The sequence below is a fragment of the Uloborus diversus genome, chromosome 8 (assembly GCF_026930045.1).
Source record: "Uloborus diversus isolate 005 chromosome 8, Udiv.v.3.1, whole genome shotgun sequence".
Lineage (NCBI taxonomy): Eukaryota > Metazoa > Arthropoda > Arachnida > Araneae > Uloboridae > Uloborus > Uloborus diversus.
This window is the reverse complement of record NC_072738.1, coordinates 62,200,668-62,213,747: the sequence shown is the minus strand read 5'-3', so window position 1 is coordinate 62,213,747 and position 13,080 is coordinate 62,200,668. Positions and strand designations below refer to the sequence as shown.

At 32.4% G+C, this 13,080-nt stretch overlaps 1 protein-coding gene across 1 annotated transcript in view; it reads right to left on the bottom strand.

The window, feature by feature from the left end:
• The window catches only part of LOC129228387 (sphingosine-1-phosphate lyase-like), a 111,448-nt gene that overhangs the window by 3,313 nt on the left and 95,055 nt on the right, over positions 1-13,080 (bottom strand). Inside the window, exons 9-11 of the mRNA XM_054863064.1 lie at positions 10,348-10,468; positions 9,101-9,218; positions 4,403-4,670 (exon numbers count right to left, since the gene is read on the bottom strand). Coding sequence (XP_054719039.1) covers positions 4,403-4,670; positions 9,101-9,218; positions 10,348-10,468 — 507 coding nt within the window. The remainder of the gene's footprint in view (positions 1-4,402; positions 4,671-9,100; positions 9,219-10,347; positions 10,469-13,080) is intronic.

Here is a 13,080-nt window from a genome sequence, read left to right as displayed (position 1 = left end):
AGCAGAGCAAGTCATGGCTAGTAGAAATGGTCTTCACTCATTTTGCATGAATGAACTCTCCCCTCTTCAATTTTTCCGGTTGAAGCCACAGCTCCCATTTGTATTTTCTCATTGTAAACACTTTTTTGTTGTTCAAGGTCAAGAGCAGGTGCTTTTATCAAATTAAGTGACATTCCATTTGTTTAGAAGAAAGTTCGAGAAAAACAGGGGTGGAAATCTTCCCTCTAAGGAGGATGATGCATTTCTACAGAGCATGGAAGAGATTCCCCTAAAATGAGATCAAAGATCGCTTTAAAATTATCCCCCCCCCCCCTAAAAGTGTCAGTAACTCAATTAGCGCCATGCCCCCTCCTCTGTGAGGAAACCCCTGAAATAAATAGGGGAAGGTGGGGCATCTTGGGACAATTTTTAGAAATTTTATTTTCAAACCAATTTTCACCAAACTTAGCTGAGCATACTATTTAGACATTTTTGCATGAATTAAAATTTATTTCACTCCAATATTTCATCAAATTAAATTTTCATAAAAAAAAGTAAAAAGTCATTACAACTTCCCAACCTGCCACACTAGGTGGGGCACCTTGGGACACTAGCAATAATCATAATAATTGTCATCTTAAATTACTGAAATCTTATTACTAAGAACATTTTCTGCTGCTGTTTCAAGAGCAGACGCATCAATAACAGGGAACATCCTATTTTCGTTTCTAGATCTCACCATTTCTCTTATTTTAATATTTTATTACTTTACCTAAAAAGAAAAATCTTTTTTTTTTTTTTTTTTTGTATAACAGTAGCCATTTTCTCAATTTTAGTTCATTTAAACTCATCAGATGCATTAAATACAATGAAATAGGTTTTTTCTGTTCTGTACATGTACTGTACATTGGTGCAGCAACTTGGGGCAGAGTCTCAACCTGCCGTACTACTGTGTGTCCCAACCTGTCAGATTTAGATTGTTATTATAAATCAACTTTTTAAAAGTTAGACTTAGCAGCACAATACATTTTTTAACCTTTAAATTATTATGAAAAGATATGTTTTAATTCCCACATGCTCTGATTGAAATTATTTCATTTCCTACTTCAAAATTTTAATAATGAAACCAGCTATCAATGTAACTCCGAACCTTTCAAAACAAAGAAAATTAGATCAGTCTTCACCTGTTCATGTGAGAAATTCCAAAGTACACTGAAGAATAGATCCTGCTGTCATTGATGATGTCCTAAGTGAACTAATTTCTGTTTACAAAATTAAAGCTGAAATTTACGGTGTCCTAAAGTGGGCCATGTCCCAAGGTGCTCCACCTTGCAATACAATAAAGTCTAGGTCAGGGGCTTTTAATAAGGGAGGTTAGATTTCAATAGAGAAATTTCGATAGAAAATTTTACTGTTTTTTGCATTTTTTACTTTGCTACAAGTTAAATTTGTACTTAAAGTACCAATAACTAACTTTATTAATTACATAAAGATGATTTTAGGGTTTTCTAACTGGATTTAGTCAGACATTATTCAAGCATCAAAATAGTGGCAGGGATATGTATGTTATCCCCATCAAATGCCAAGTCTCCCATTTTGGGACCATACCATATATCCTAACCTAATAAATATTTTTGCAAAATTTCAGCTACATATGATTACAGACATGTATTGAACCTCAAAACATATGAAAACTTAAGTATTTCCAATGTGGTTCATGTAGCGGCGTTTAACGAGTTAAAATAAACATACCAGTACAAGATCATCATAACGCACACCTTGGAACCTGAGTTTTTGCATTATACAGGTTTTTGCACAATATAGATCATTTCTCAAATTTTGAAACAAATACTCAGAATATATCCATATATTTGTACTTCAGAACAAGTTTTAACTGTAATGAGTATTAAAGCACTAATTATACAATATATATATATTGTTATTCACAAATAAATATGTTTCACAATCAAAAGAAAGTGAATTATCTTGCAATTCTGCTAGCTTCATGGTTTGTATAACAACTGCATTTTGCAGTGCAATCTGGCTTTTAATTTTTCTTCTGTGAACATTAACTTTCAATTAAAAGCTTTGAATTGAGATGTAAAGATGAAAATCGTTTTCAAAATTTAATTTTCCTTAGAATTTTTATGTTTGCAGGTGGAATAAAGGGCTTTTTTAAACTGCAAAACTTACTGTTTACACCTAAAAAGTTGTGTGGTTCAAAGAGAATTGCATTATGTAGGTCGGCGTTATAGAAGTATTCTACTGTATTACCAATGTAGCATCAACATTCATGGGCGCCCAGATGCAAAGTCGCAAGGGGGGGGGGGGGGACTCAAATATTTTCCCCGTGGTTTAGCTGGATAATTTTCCCGTGGAAACTGATTTCAGGACAGATTAGAGTCATTAAAATTTGACTTTTATCCATTAATGGCTGGAGAAGAAATGTTTTTACATTTTTGCAAAGAAAAAAGTACGAAAAGCAAGGAAGTTCTAATTTCAAAAAGGGGGAGGCTCGAGCCCCCCCCCTTGCCCCCCTATATGGGCGCCCTTGTCAACATTAATTTTTATTGGAGAAAGGAACATTACCAATTTTGTTTCAAATGAAATGAAATAGAATGTGAAATGAAATATGATGTTCTACAGGGTATTATTCATAAGCTCAAAGTATCAATGTTTGATCAAAAAAGACATCTCTTGAAGCTTAATTCTTTCACAATGCAGTAAACACATGATTAACCTCGGATTAGGGAAAACCACGGATAATCCAAATAATTGGTAAGAAACGATACTTAGTGTGTACAATAGCTAAAAAATATTAATACTACTCACACATACATTTAAATTAGAACTAAAACATTGCTACATTCCATCTACTAGCATTGAATATAAAAAGTATATGTAAAATCTAAAAGCAAAGAATAACACAATGATAGGTTTTAAATAAAAAAAAGAAAATTGTGAAAAGACCCGCGGATAATCCGACAACCGATAATCCGAAGCTTACTGTATTAAGTCTTGTGACAGAATAATCCTATATAATTAAAAACTGAGCGTATGTACCTATGTATCTATGTATGTCCAAGCTTCTTCTCCTGAACGACAGTGAACTGACCATCGAACCAGGTATCGATGGATTCGTAATCTTCAGTCTTCATGTTTGGCTATTTAACATAATCCTCCGATAATAATTAGTGAAGATATCAATTAAAAACTATTAATTATATGACTCTTAGATTTCAAAATAAAATCCCCATTTTTCGAAGGCTTTCCTCCATTCAAATTATTATTCAGTGCTTCATCTCAACTTTCCGCAAAAATGCTTTTATTAAAATGTATAGCGTGAAGAAAAACATTGAGATGAAAGATCTGTTGCCATTTTTTTTCTCGAATATGAACAGGTAAAATTCTTGTTTTTGTTTTGAGGCTTTTCCTGTAATCAGGGGATTTAAAATGTTTACTTTTTGGGGGTTTTTCCGCAATCTGCCACAAAATTTCAGATTTTTTTTTTTTGGTTCAAGCCTGAGTGTTGAACTCGCGTCACTTGACATAACTTTTATTTTCGAGGTGAGCCATACAAAGCCGGGTGAAGCAGCTAGTCTATTTTTAAATTTTGATGATAATAACAAACTAAGTTAAAGAGAAAAAAACAACTCTATTTTTGGCATGTTTTTCTTCAATATACCACAGGCAAGGGGTAAAAGCTAGACTTAAAACATAAATCTTGACTCTCTTTATACATTGTGTCAGGCGATGATCTAGGGGGGGAGGGGAGGTCATGGAAACCACCCTTTCCTAAAGCGATCAAATATTGCCTGGGGGATATTTCGATAATTGGGAATCTGGCGATCTTTCTTCATTGGCGTCAATTTTTGGCTCCAGTGTCTGCGCGAGAGGTATTTTTCTTTGCGAATCAAATCAAAGAGATCAGAAACATCTATTCACATAGGGTTACTATAAATCAGCAGGGTTACCAAAGTTAAATTATTTATGCCAAAAAAGAGACGACCGCGCCAGATTCCCAATTATCGAAATATTCCCATTGCCTGAAACTGTATTTTGAGGACATACAGTACGACCCCGATTTAACGACTGTCAAGGGGCTGGAAAAAGTTGTCCAATCCGAATCAATGAAATGTATCATTAAATTCAGAAAATCGTTAAATCCAGTATCGTTAAATCAAAGTTATTGTATATTTTAAAAAAATTGCCTCAGACCCGCTATTTGAGCACAAAATTGCTCTTTGACCTTTCCCTTTCTGATAATAACCCCTTCAAAACCAGAAGCTGGATTGGCCCCTGCATATTGCACTAATGAAATATTGCAAACTGATTATTTTGCTTGTTGAGTTGTAACTAAAACACATCATGCGAAACTAAACACATAGTCTCTCCAATTAGATAATCGAACAACAATACTCACTGTTCCAGTGGTGGGTAAGTTGGGCTGTTTCATAATTTCCTCAGTGCAGTCTTGAACATCTTTCAAAAACTTATCGGCAACGCCTTCTTTCGTATGTTGTTGAGTAACACACAGGTGAAACCCAGAGGGAAACTGCAGCGCATTCAAATTCCAACCTTTGTGGGTAAGGGCACCACTCAGGCGATAGATATCAAAGTACTGCGTGCCGATGGCAATGACACTCACCTCTGGTTTACCAATTATATGAATATGAGGAATTTTCCTTAGGCTGTAAAAAAAGAAGGGTCAATGGCATAAGTGTTAATTAAAAAGTATATTATTGCAACAAGAAATTTAACTCTACATAAAAACTAAATATTGTGTAAAATTGACTGCACACAAAAGAAATATAGTAGAAGGCCGTTATAATGTACACCTTGGGACCAGAGGTTTTGCATTATACAGTGTAGTCTCGAAAATCCGAGGTAGTGGAGTTGTTTCCTTCAGTCAATAGTACCTTTTGTCACTGAAATTGATAGAATAAACAAAAAAAAAAAAAAAAAACTTGGACCCAGAAAACACTTTTCTTTTTCCAACAGTTACTTTTTAATTAATTTTTTAAAATGTCCGATTTTTCAAACAAGGCGTGGTCTTGATGATGTCACAAATGATGCTCTTTTATCTTTCTATCACATTTCCACGTGATGATAATCAAGAAGTGCATTAAATATTGCGCTCTACGCTTGCTATCAACCATATCTTTGCCAATACATGTGAATAAAGATGCAAATTAAATATTTTGCTCTGTGAATGGCAACACTGAATGGCATTTTATCATTTCTCATGTCATCGGCAGAAGCTTAAACAATGAAAGTGCACAGCAATTTTTTCAAAATACTAAACATAAACAAATTATTTAAAAAATGGTCAGATCCTATGTTTTTAAACATGCTCTTTCAGAAAAAAATACTTTTAAAATTTTGGAAACGACCCCATTAGGGCTCACCTCACCTCGGATCATCCAGAAAATTCTTCCAGATTAAAAATTTACACTACACGGAAGACATACAAAAGAGCACCTTTTACTTTCTTGTATAAAGAAAAGGAACTATTGTCTTTACAAAAAAATTATCACTCAAACTTCAACATAATTTCTTTTTTTAATTGCGTCCAAACGAATGTTAAGGGTTTTTTTTCCATATCCATATGCATTTATGTGTGTAAGGCAACCAAAACATGACCAACTTCTCAATGTATTCATACTATTAAAATCTGTTTGCGTCCGTCTGTCTGTCCATCTGAAGATAGATCTTCTCGAGAATCGCTGTGAGTCAAGACTCGAACGAGATACCGATCAATTCCAAATTTTCCAAGGAAAACAATAGGACCAATCTTATTTTTATTATTTACTGTACATAGTCAATAAGCTTTAAAGGAGCAAAAGACTTTTACTTTCAGATTCTAATGAAAATCAAATTTTGTGCTACTAAAAAATATAACTTAAAACATAAAGAAGCACCTCGGATAAAGTGGAACCTCAAACTTTCAAGACTCCGATTTTTGTGACTCTGCTATATAGGTTTAGGCATTATAGAGATCATTTCACAAATATAGAAAGTAATATTCAGAATGTATCAATATATTTACATATTAGAATAAGTTTTAAGTACAATCCTTATATATTATTTCTATAGCCTGTTTTTGGTTTCTACAAAAAAACCTGTTTTAAAGAACCAGAATGAGGTTTCCGGTTAAATTTATAATTTTAACTTGCACTGTTACCGACAGAGCTGAATAGCTTGAACGGCAGAGCGTTCGACTGGTAACAAGGAGAGTGCATGTTCGGGCCCACGTCCGGACAATCTGCATCAAAAAATTAGAAAAATATCGCGCATTACATGAACAATGAATAACAAATGTGATGGTAATAAACATGAGGTAGAAACGCTCCTAGCTGTTATGAGAACTTGATGCAACACGGAGCTAAATGGATACTGAATTGTAAGGGTTTTTTTTTTTAAGCTTTGGCTTCGGGAAGAAATTTGAAGCATAATGTAAGCGAAAATATAAGTATCAGGTTTAAGATTTCAGACTACATTGGAATTGTTTTTTGTTCAGTAAAATATAATAAATCGTATGTTGAAATATATATTCTTCTAATGAGTTTTTGACTCTTTGTACAAATAAAAAAAATACTACCTCAATTTAAAGGGTAATATATATATTTTTCTTCTTTTTGCAAAAAAACAAATGGCGTATCACATTTTTACTACATTTGAAAAAAGCTACGCTGAAAAAGGAACTTAGTTCAAATTATTTTGTATTTTAACCGTGCTGTTAAATGATGAACACGTGCTGCCATCTAAGTCATAACGGTTCAAACAGCCTGCAATAACAAATTGTAAATATTTTCGAAAATAAAAACACTTCTTGGCAAGAAAAAAAATTTCAAATTACCTGAGGGGTTTTTTTTTCGGTAGAGCGTTCGGCTATAAACTCTTTGAACTTCGGGCCAGTTCGGGCTGTCCGACATAATAGCAAACTTACAATAATATTACGCATTACATATACTCATAACATACAACAGATAACACTCGTAATAAAATAAATGCAGTGGAATGCTATTTGGTGTTTCGACTCCTTTATGCAGGCTACAGTTATCATTCAGATAAGTTGACTGCTAATCGAAGGGTGTTCTTCCTTTTTTTTTTAAGCTTTGACTCCGTCCAGACGACTGAGCGTAATGTAAGCATAAAAAAAGTATTAGATATACCTCAAGGGAATCCTTTTTGTGCAGAAAAACATTTTCATTGTCTGCTGAAATGTAGATTTTTCTAATAGCAGTGTTCGAACTTTTGTCCAAATGAAAAAATACTACGCCAAATTAAAAGTAGGAGTTTCAACCAGTAAATCTTTTATTATTTCTTCGAATACGATATAAAACATAAAAATTGTTATCAACTTCATTCGTAAGAAATCATTTTCTACTCTTCTGCTTTCGGCTGAAAAAAAAAATTGTCTACGTTCGAAAAATTACACTTAAAAAACGGAATCAGTTCAACTGGTTTTGGTTTTGAATTTTAAGTGTTCGATTAAAAGAAAAACAAGTACGGGCTTTTAAGCCGTACAGGTTAAAGAAGCCTGCTATGGGAAATAGTTGAATATTCAAAAATAAAAACACTTATTTTTTCAACCGAATTTATTACTTCTCTAGAATGTTTGTTTCAATCGCTACGTGAGATCTTCCTCATTCTTTAATCAAATTCCATGTTTTACGAATACTTTTAAATCGTATCATGCTGGCTAATGACAAAACATAGACGCATAATCTTATTATATTTTTTTCAGCGAAAAACTTTTTTACTGTGTTTTATTTCGCATTCCTTCTATAAATAGCATTCGAAAAGGAAGGCACAGTTGCTAGGTTTGTTGGAGCATCGTACTGTTAATCAGAATGGCGCCAGTTCGAGTCCGTGCCACTAACTTGGCCACTAAGCTTAATGTTTCTTTTTTTTTCCGTCAGATGCTCACATGGGCAGGACTGTATTTGCCACAACCTGTTTTTTCACATGCAAAATTATTGATTTTTCACGTGTCACTCAGCCACACTTTTAATGATATTTATATTTGCATTGAAAATATGTACGACCAAAAGGTGAGCGATGATCAAATTATCACAACGTTGTATTTAACAAGGTTTTGTTACTGATGTCTTCAAATTACATGCCATCTCTTGTGCGCTTGCTTTTTTCCGTTTACTTTTTACGGTTTTTCTTCATAATATTCTTTCTTTGAAATTTTTAAAGAGCGAAATGCCTTATGAAACGATTCGAAGTACAGTGCGGAGTTCCGCACGGGTCGACTAGTGAATATTAAAGCTAAAATTATGCAATTTAGTACATATATTGTCACTAACAAATAAGTAGGTTTCATAATCAAAAGAAAGTTCATGGGTTGTATAACAACTGCTGCATTTTCAACAATCTGATACTTTTTTTTACATAAATACTAATTATCATTTAAAAACTTTGAATGAAAATGGCATGATAAAAAACTGTTCCAAAATTTAATTTTCCAAAGAATTGTTATATTTAAAAGCGAAATAAAGTACTTTTTTTGTAATGCAAAACTTATTGTTTACTTTTGAATAGTAGTGCATTTTGTAGATAATTGTCTTATAGATTAGCATTATAAAGGTTTTCTACTGAATTATAAAATATATTTCTCAATGTAATTTAAAAAAAAAATGCAATAAAAAAAAAAAATTCAACATGTGGATAACACAGCTCAGGGGTAAGTTTAAAAAGCTTTTTGTTAGAAAGTTTTGAGATCTTCTTCAACATTTTTTTTTTTTTTTTTTTTGATGGCAGAACAAATCTATAACTTTCTTTCCTGACCAAATTAAACTATGTTATTTCCCCTTCAATCTTCAAAATTATTAAATTAATTTCAATAACAATATTAATCTCTAAAACATTAGCACAAATCCCACTCTTTCACCACACAACTTTTTTTTTTTTAATGGTTTAATACAGCATTGGAAAAATTGATGTGCAACCAAAATATAATTGCCACGACAAATTTTTACTCAACATTAAACTGCAAATTTCACTGCTTATATCCGAAATCCTATTTTACAAGAAATGAGTTGCAGACTTCAGGTGAGTAGATTTAAGGAAAATTGAGTGTAAAATGGAGAAGCACATTAAAACATCTTACCCATCTTCAATGTACTTCGTGACATCAATTATTTTTTTAGTACATTCAACATATGCTTCTTTGCCATGAAATAACAGAGCAGACCAACATGTTGCTATGACTCCACCTGAACGACTTCCTGTAATACAGTAACAAATGATAAACATAAATGAACTGAAGCATCTAGCAACAAATTTTGAACATCAAAGTCAATCAAATATTAAATTAAATTGAGATTTTTTTCAAAAGCATTGAAAGGAAAAAAAAAAACTGATTAGACTTTTCAAATCAACTAAAAAACTAAGATCATTTCATTTAAAAGCAGTAAAGAGCCAAATATGCACTGTTAAGGCTACAGAAGGTATACATCTAAAATAGGTATTTTCCCTCACCCGAAGGTGAACGTAAAAAACTTAGCCCTAAATATGGGGATGAGGGATGAAGAGAAGGTAATATTTAAAAATCAATTAAATTTCAAGCAAAAAGTACACTTGTCTCCTCCCCCCCCCCAAAAAAAAAAAACAGGAAAAGTCAACTGCAGTGTTATTAGCCTTTTTATTGAGATGCAATATTTTTTTAACATACAAATTTCAGTCAACTAACTAGATTTAATACAATATCCTAATAATAAACTTTCTTAAGTCCAAACAGATGGAAATCTAATTTCATAAAAGTAGAAATAAATTTATAATAAAACATTTTGGTTAACTTGAGGTTAACCCTGCTTAATTTAAAAATTTCAAGCAACAATCTTCTTGAATTGTTGCTTGAAAAATTTCAAGCAACAAACATTTTTCTTTTTTAAATTTTAAACCAGCAAGTAAACCTAATTGTTTTTCTCTGAACTTGAAATTTCTGAAATAATTCAAAATATTCAAAACAAAAAAAATAATTTAAAAGTGTTCATATGCACTGTAAAATATTAAATTCTGCCACTTTCTCGATTACTTCTACGGATAAGTTTAAATTCCCAAGAATGAAAATACGTTTTTCATTCTGTTTGCTTTGCTAGAGTTAATATTTTAATCATCATGGTTTCCACAGAACTCAGAGTAATAACAGTACATATCTTCTAAGTATCTTGAAAGCTTAAGCACTTGAACTTTTGCTTGAGAAGTTAAGAGCTTGAATACCTTCTGAGAAGTCACGAGCCTTGCTTAACACACTACACTTAAAGACAGCATATTATTGGTTGGTTCATAAACATGAAATTTCAAAGGATAGCATTATTTGATGGTATAGAAGGAATAAAAACTTAAAATGTTCACCTCCAAGATTTGGAGTACCATAAATGCCACCAGGCCAATCAGGTTGAACAGAAAACTGGTAATGACGATGGATTTTTTCTCTGTACAAGATGACAGATGAACCTTTGGGTGCATACGCATACTAAAATAATATAATTTAATTAGACAAGACTGAAATAAAATAGCTGAAAGACTTCAAAAAAGAACACAATTTCAGTTGACTGAAAGATATACTTTATAATATTAGAAATTTAAACTTCCGTGAGCCACATTATTATTTTCTGTAGAGAAAATTATTTATGTGAGCAGAATATTAAAGAATAACGTATTTAACACATATAAGTTGAAATTTTGTTTAAAAATCTTTTTATCATTTAAAAAGTTTTGGGACTGACTGAAATGTTAACTTGAGTCAGTACAAACAATTTAAATGTAAAGCAGCCATAATTGCTTCACTCAAGTCCCACTGGTTAACAAACAAATAATGCTCCTATAGGAAAATACAAAGTGTCCAAAAAGTCCTTGACACATTTTAAGAATTTATAGAAAAGCCACGAAATGTCGTATGAATACACAGTTTGCGCCATAATACTTCACAGGTTCAAGAACTTTTTGTGACGTTGTGAAAAAAGTGTAATTATAAATAATTTCTGTGAGGGCTTTAAAGTCACACTAAGAAAAACAAACCTAATGTGAGGTGTTCAATCATGTCATTAAACATAAAGCAATATCTTTCATTACTAGAGTTCAAAGTGTGCACCATTTGTGGACATGGTGTGAACTTGAGTAGTTTAGATGTGGTTTCAGCAAAATACCGTGAACGCATTGAACCCTGGTAATGAAAGGTATTGTTTTCTGCTTAACAATATGATAAAACGCCTCATGTCATTTTTTCTGAGGGCAGTAAGTTATTTATAACTACACTTTTCTCAACATCCCTTCCCCTTTTTTTAGAATATGATGAAAAATTCTTGAACCTGTGAAGTATTACGGCACTATATAACAAATAAGTAAGAAATTAATAGATGCATTACACTGTGTAACAGCTCAAATTACCTCAGTATGTGTCAAATTGATTATACTAAGCAGATATTAAAATTTGAAATCTTAAGATGGTGGCTGTTATGCAAGGTAATTAGGTCCTGGTGATATTAACAAGAAGTTCTGTCTAGAACTAAACGAGCCTACTTTCCCATATACCCATACTACTTTCTAGTATGTGATCAATATTCTCAAAAATAGCTAAAATAGCAAATTGTTTCCAAAATATTTTTTTAAATATTTTAAGCTGATTCCTAGGAATAAAATATTCCTCACTCATCTTTAAAAAAAAATAGCAGCACCTTTTAAACAAAGCAGCTTATACACTTTTTTCCATTAAAGAAATTTTTTAACAGCTTTCAAAACGAAAAAATAATAATTAAAATTAATCAGTTTATTAAAATAAATACATCATATCAAAAAAAAATCGTTTCTTTTTTCCCCTGTTGCCAAAAACAATTTTTTAAATGAATTAATGCAATTACTAAAATAAATAAAAACAATAAAACAACAACTTAAAGAAAAAATTTTCATTGTGAAAAAAAAAAATCGTCTGCGCATATCTTTATGTAGAAACATGAATGACTTCGAGTTTATTCGCCGAAAACTGAATGCCTAAATTAAAACTTTAGCGTGAAAATAAATATCAACAATAATTATTTCACAGTTAAAACCATAGCTGCGGAGTCGGAGTCAATCTCATTTTGGGGTAAAGGAGTCGGAGTTGAATATTTAAGAATCGGAGTCAGTCATTTGTCCTCCGTGTATAAATTTTCGCCAAAGCTACGAAGTCAGAGTCGAAGTCGGGGAGTCGGAGTCCGATTAATTGTCAGGCACCGGAGTCGGAGTCAAGTGCCCCTAAATTCTTGGAGTCGAAGTCTGCAGTTTGGCGTCAAGAGCTATTTCCAACAAAATTTTTTTGAAGTAAATCCGCCTTCAAGTACGGAATCTACATTGACTTTCAGTTTCCCCGTAGGCAATAATGTTAAGGATTTGAACTGTTCAAAATTGAACGGAAAATTGTTCAAATCAAAAAGATATTTTATATACAAGTTTTTCATCAAAAGCTTTTTCCTACAAAGTTTGTTTGAAGCAAATTCGCCTCTCAGTTCGGAATTGCCTTGAATTTCCCCGTAGGCGCTAATGTTAAGTTTTTTTGAACTGTTCAAAATTGAACAAAAAACAGTTCAAATCAAAAAGTGAAACATGGGAATGAGGTGTCCTCGCAGAGATCTTTCGAACAAAAAAAAGTTTGTTCGAATCGGACAATTCATTCAAAAGTTATTAGGGGGGACAGACAGACAGACCGACAGACATTTTTCCCCATCTCAATACCCTACTTTCCAATTTTTAAATTTTCGATATTTATTTAATTATTTTATGCATTTTTGACTTTTTTTTGTTTTTCGCAATATTTTTAAGATGCATTAAGCCTTCTTTCATGCTTTTTTCTTCTTTCTCTGACTTTTACTGGGAAAGTAGGCTAAAAATAAGGCTAAGCTTGTACCAAGTACATAATTTCTCAGTTCTTTGCCATTAATCCAATGATCAACAATGTAGTGCATCTACCACAAAGAGCTCCAACGGATTTCTTGACAACCTACAGCCTAAAGTAGAACTCAAACCACTAAGACATGCTCAGAAAAATAGTTCTACTGATCAATAACAACCATATTCAGGCCAGGATTTGATCCTATAAAGTAACTTATGCTA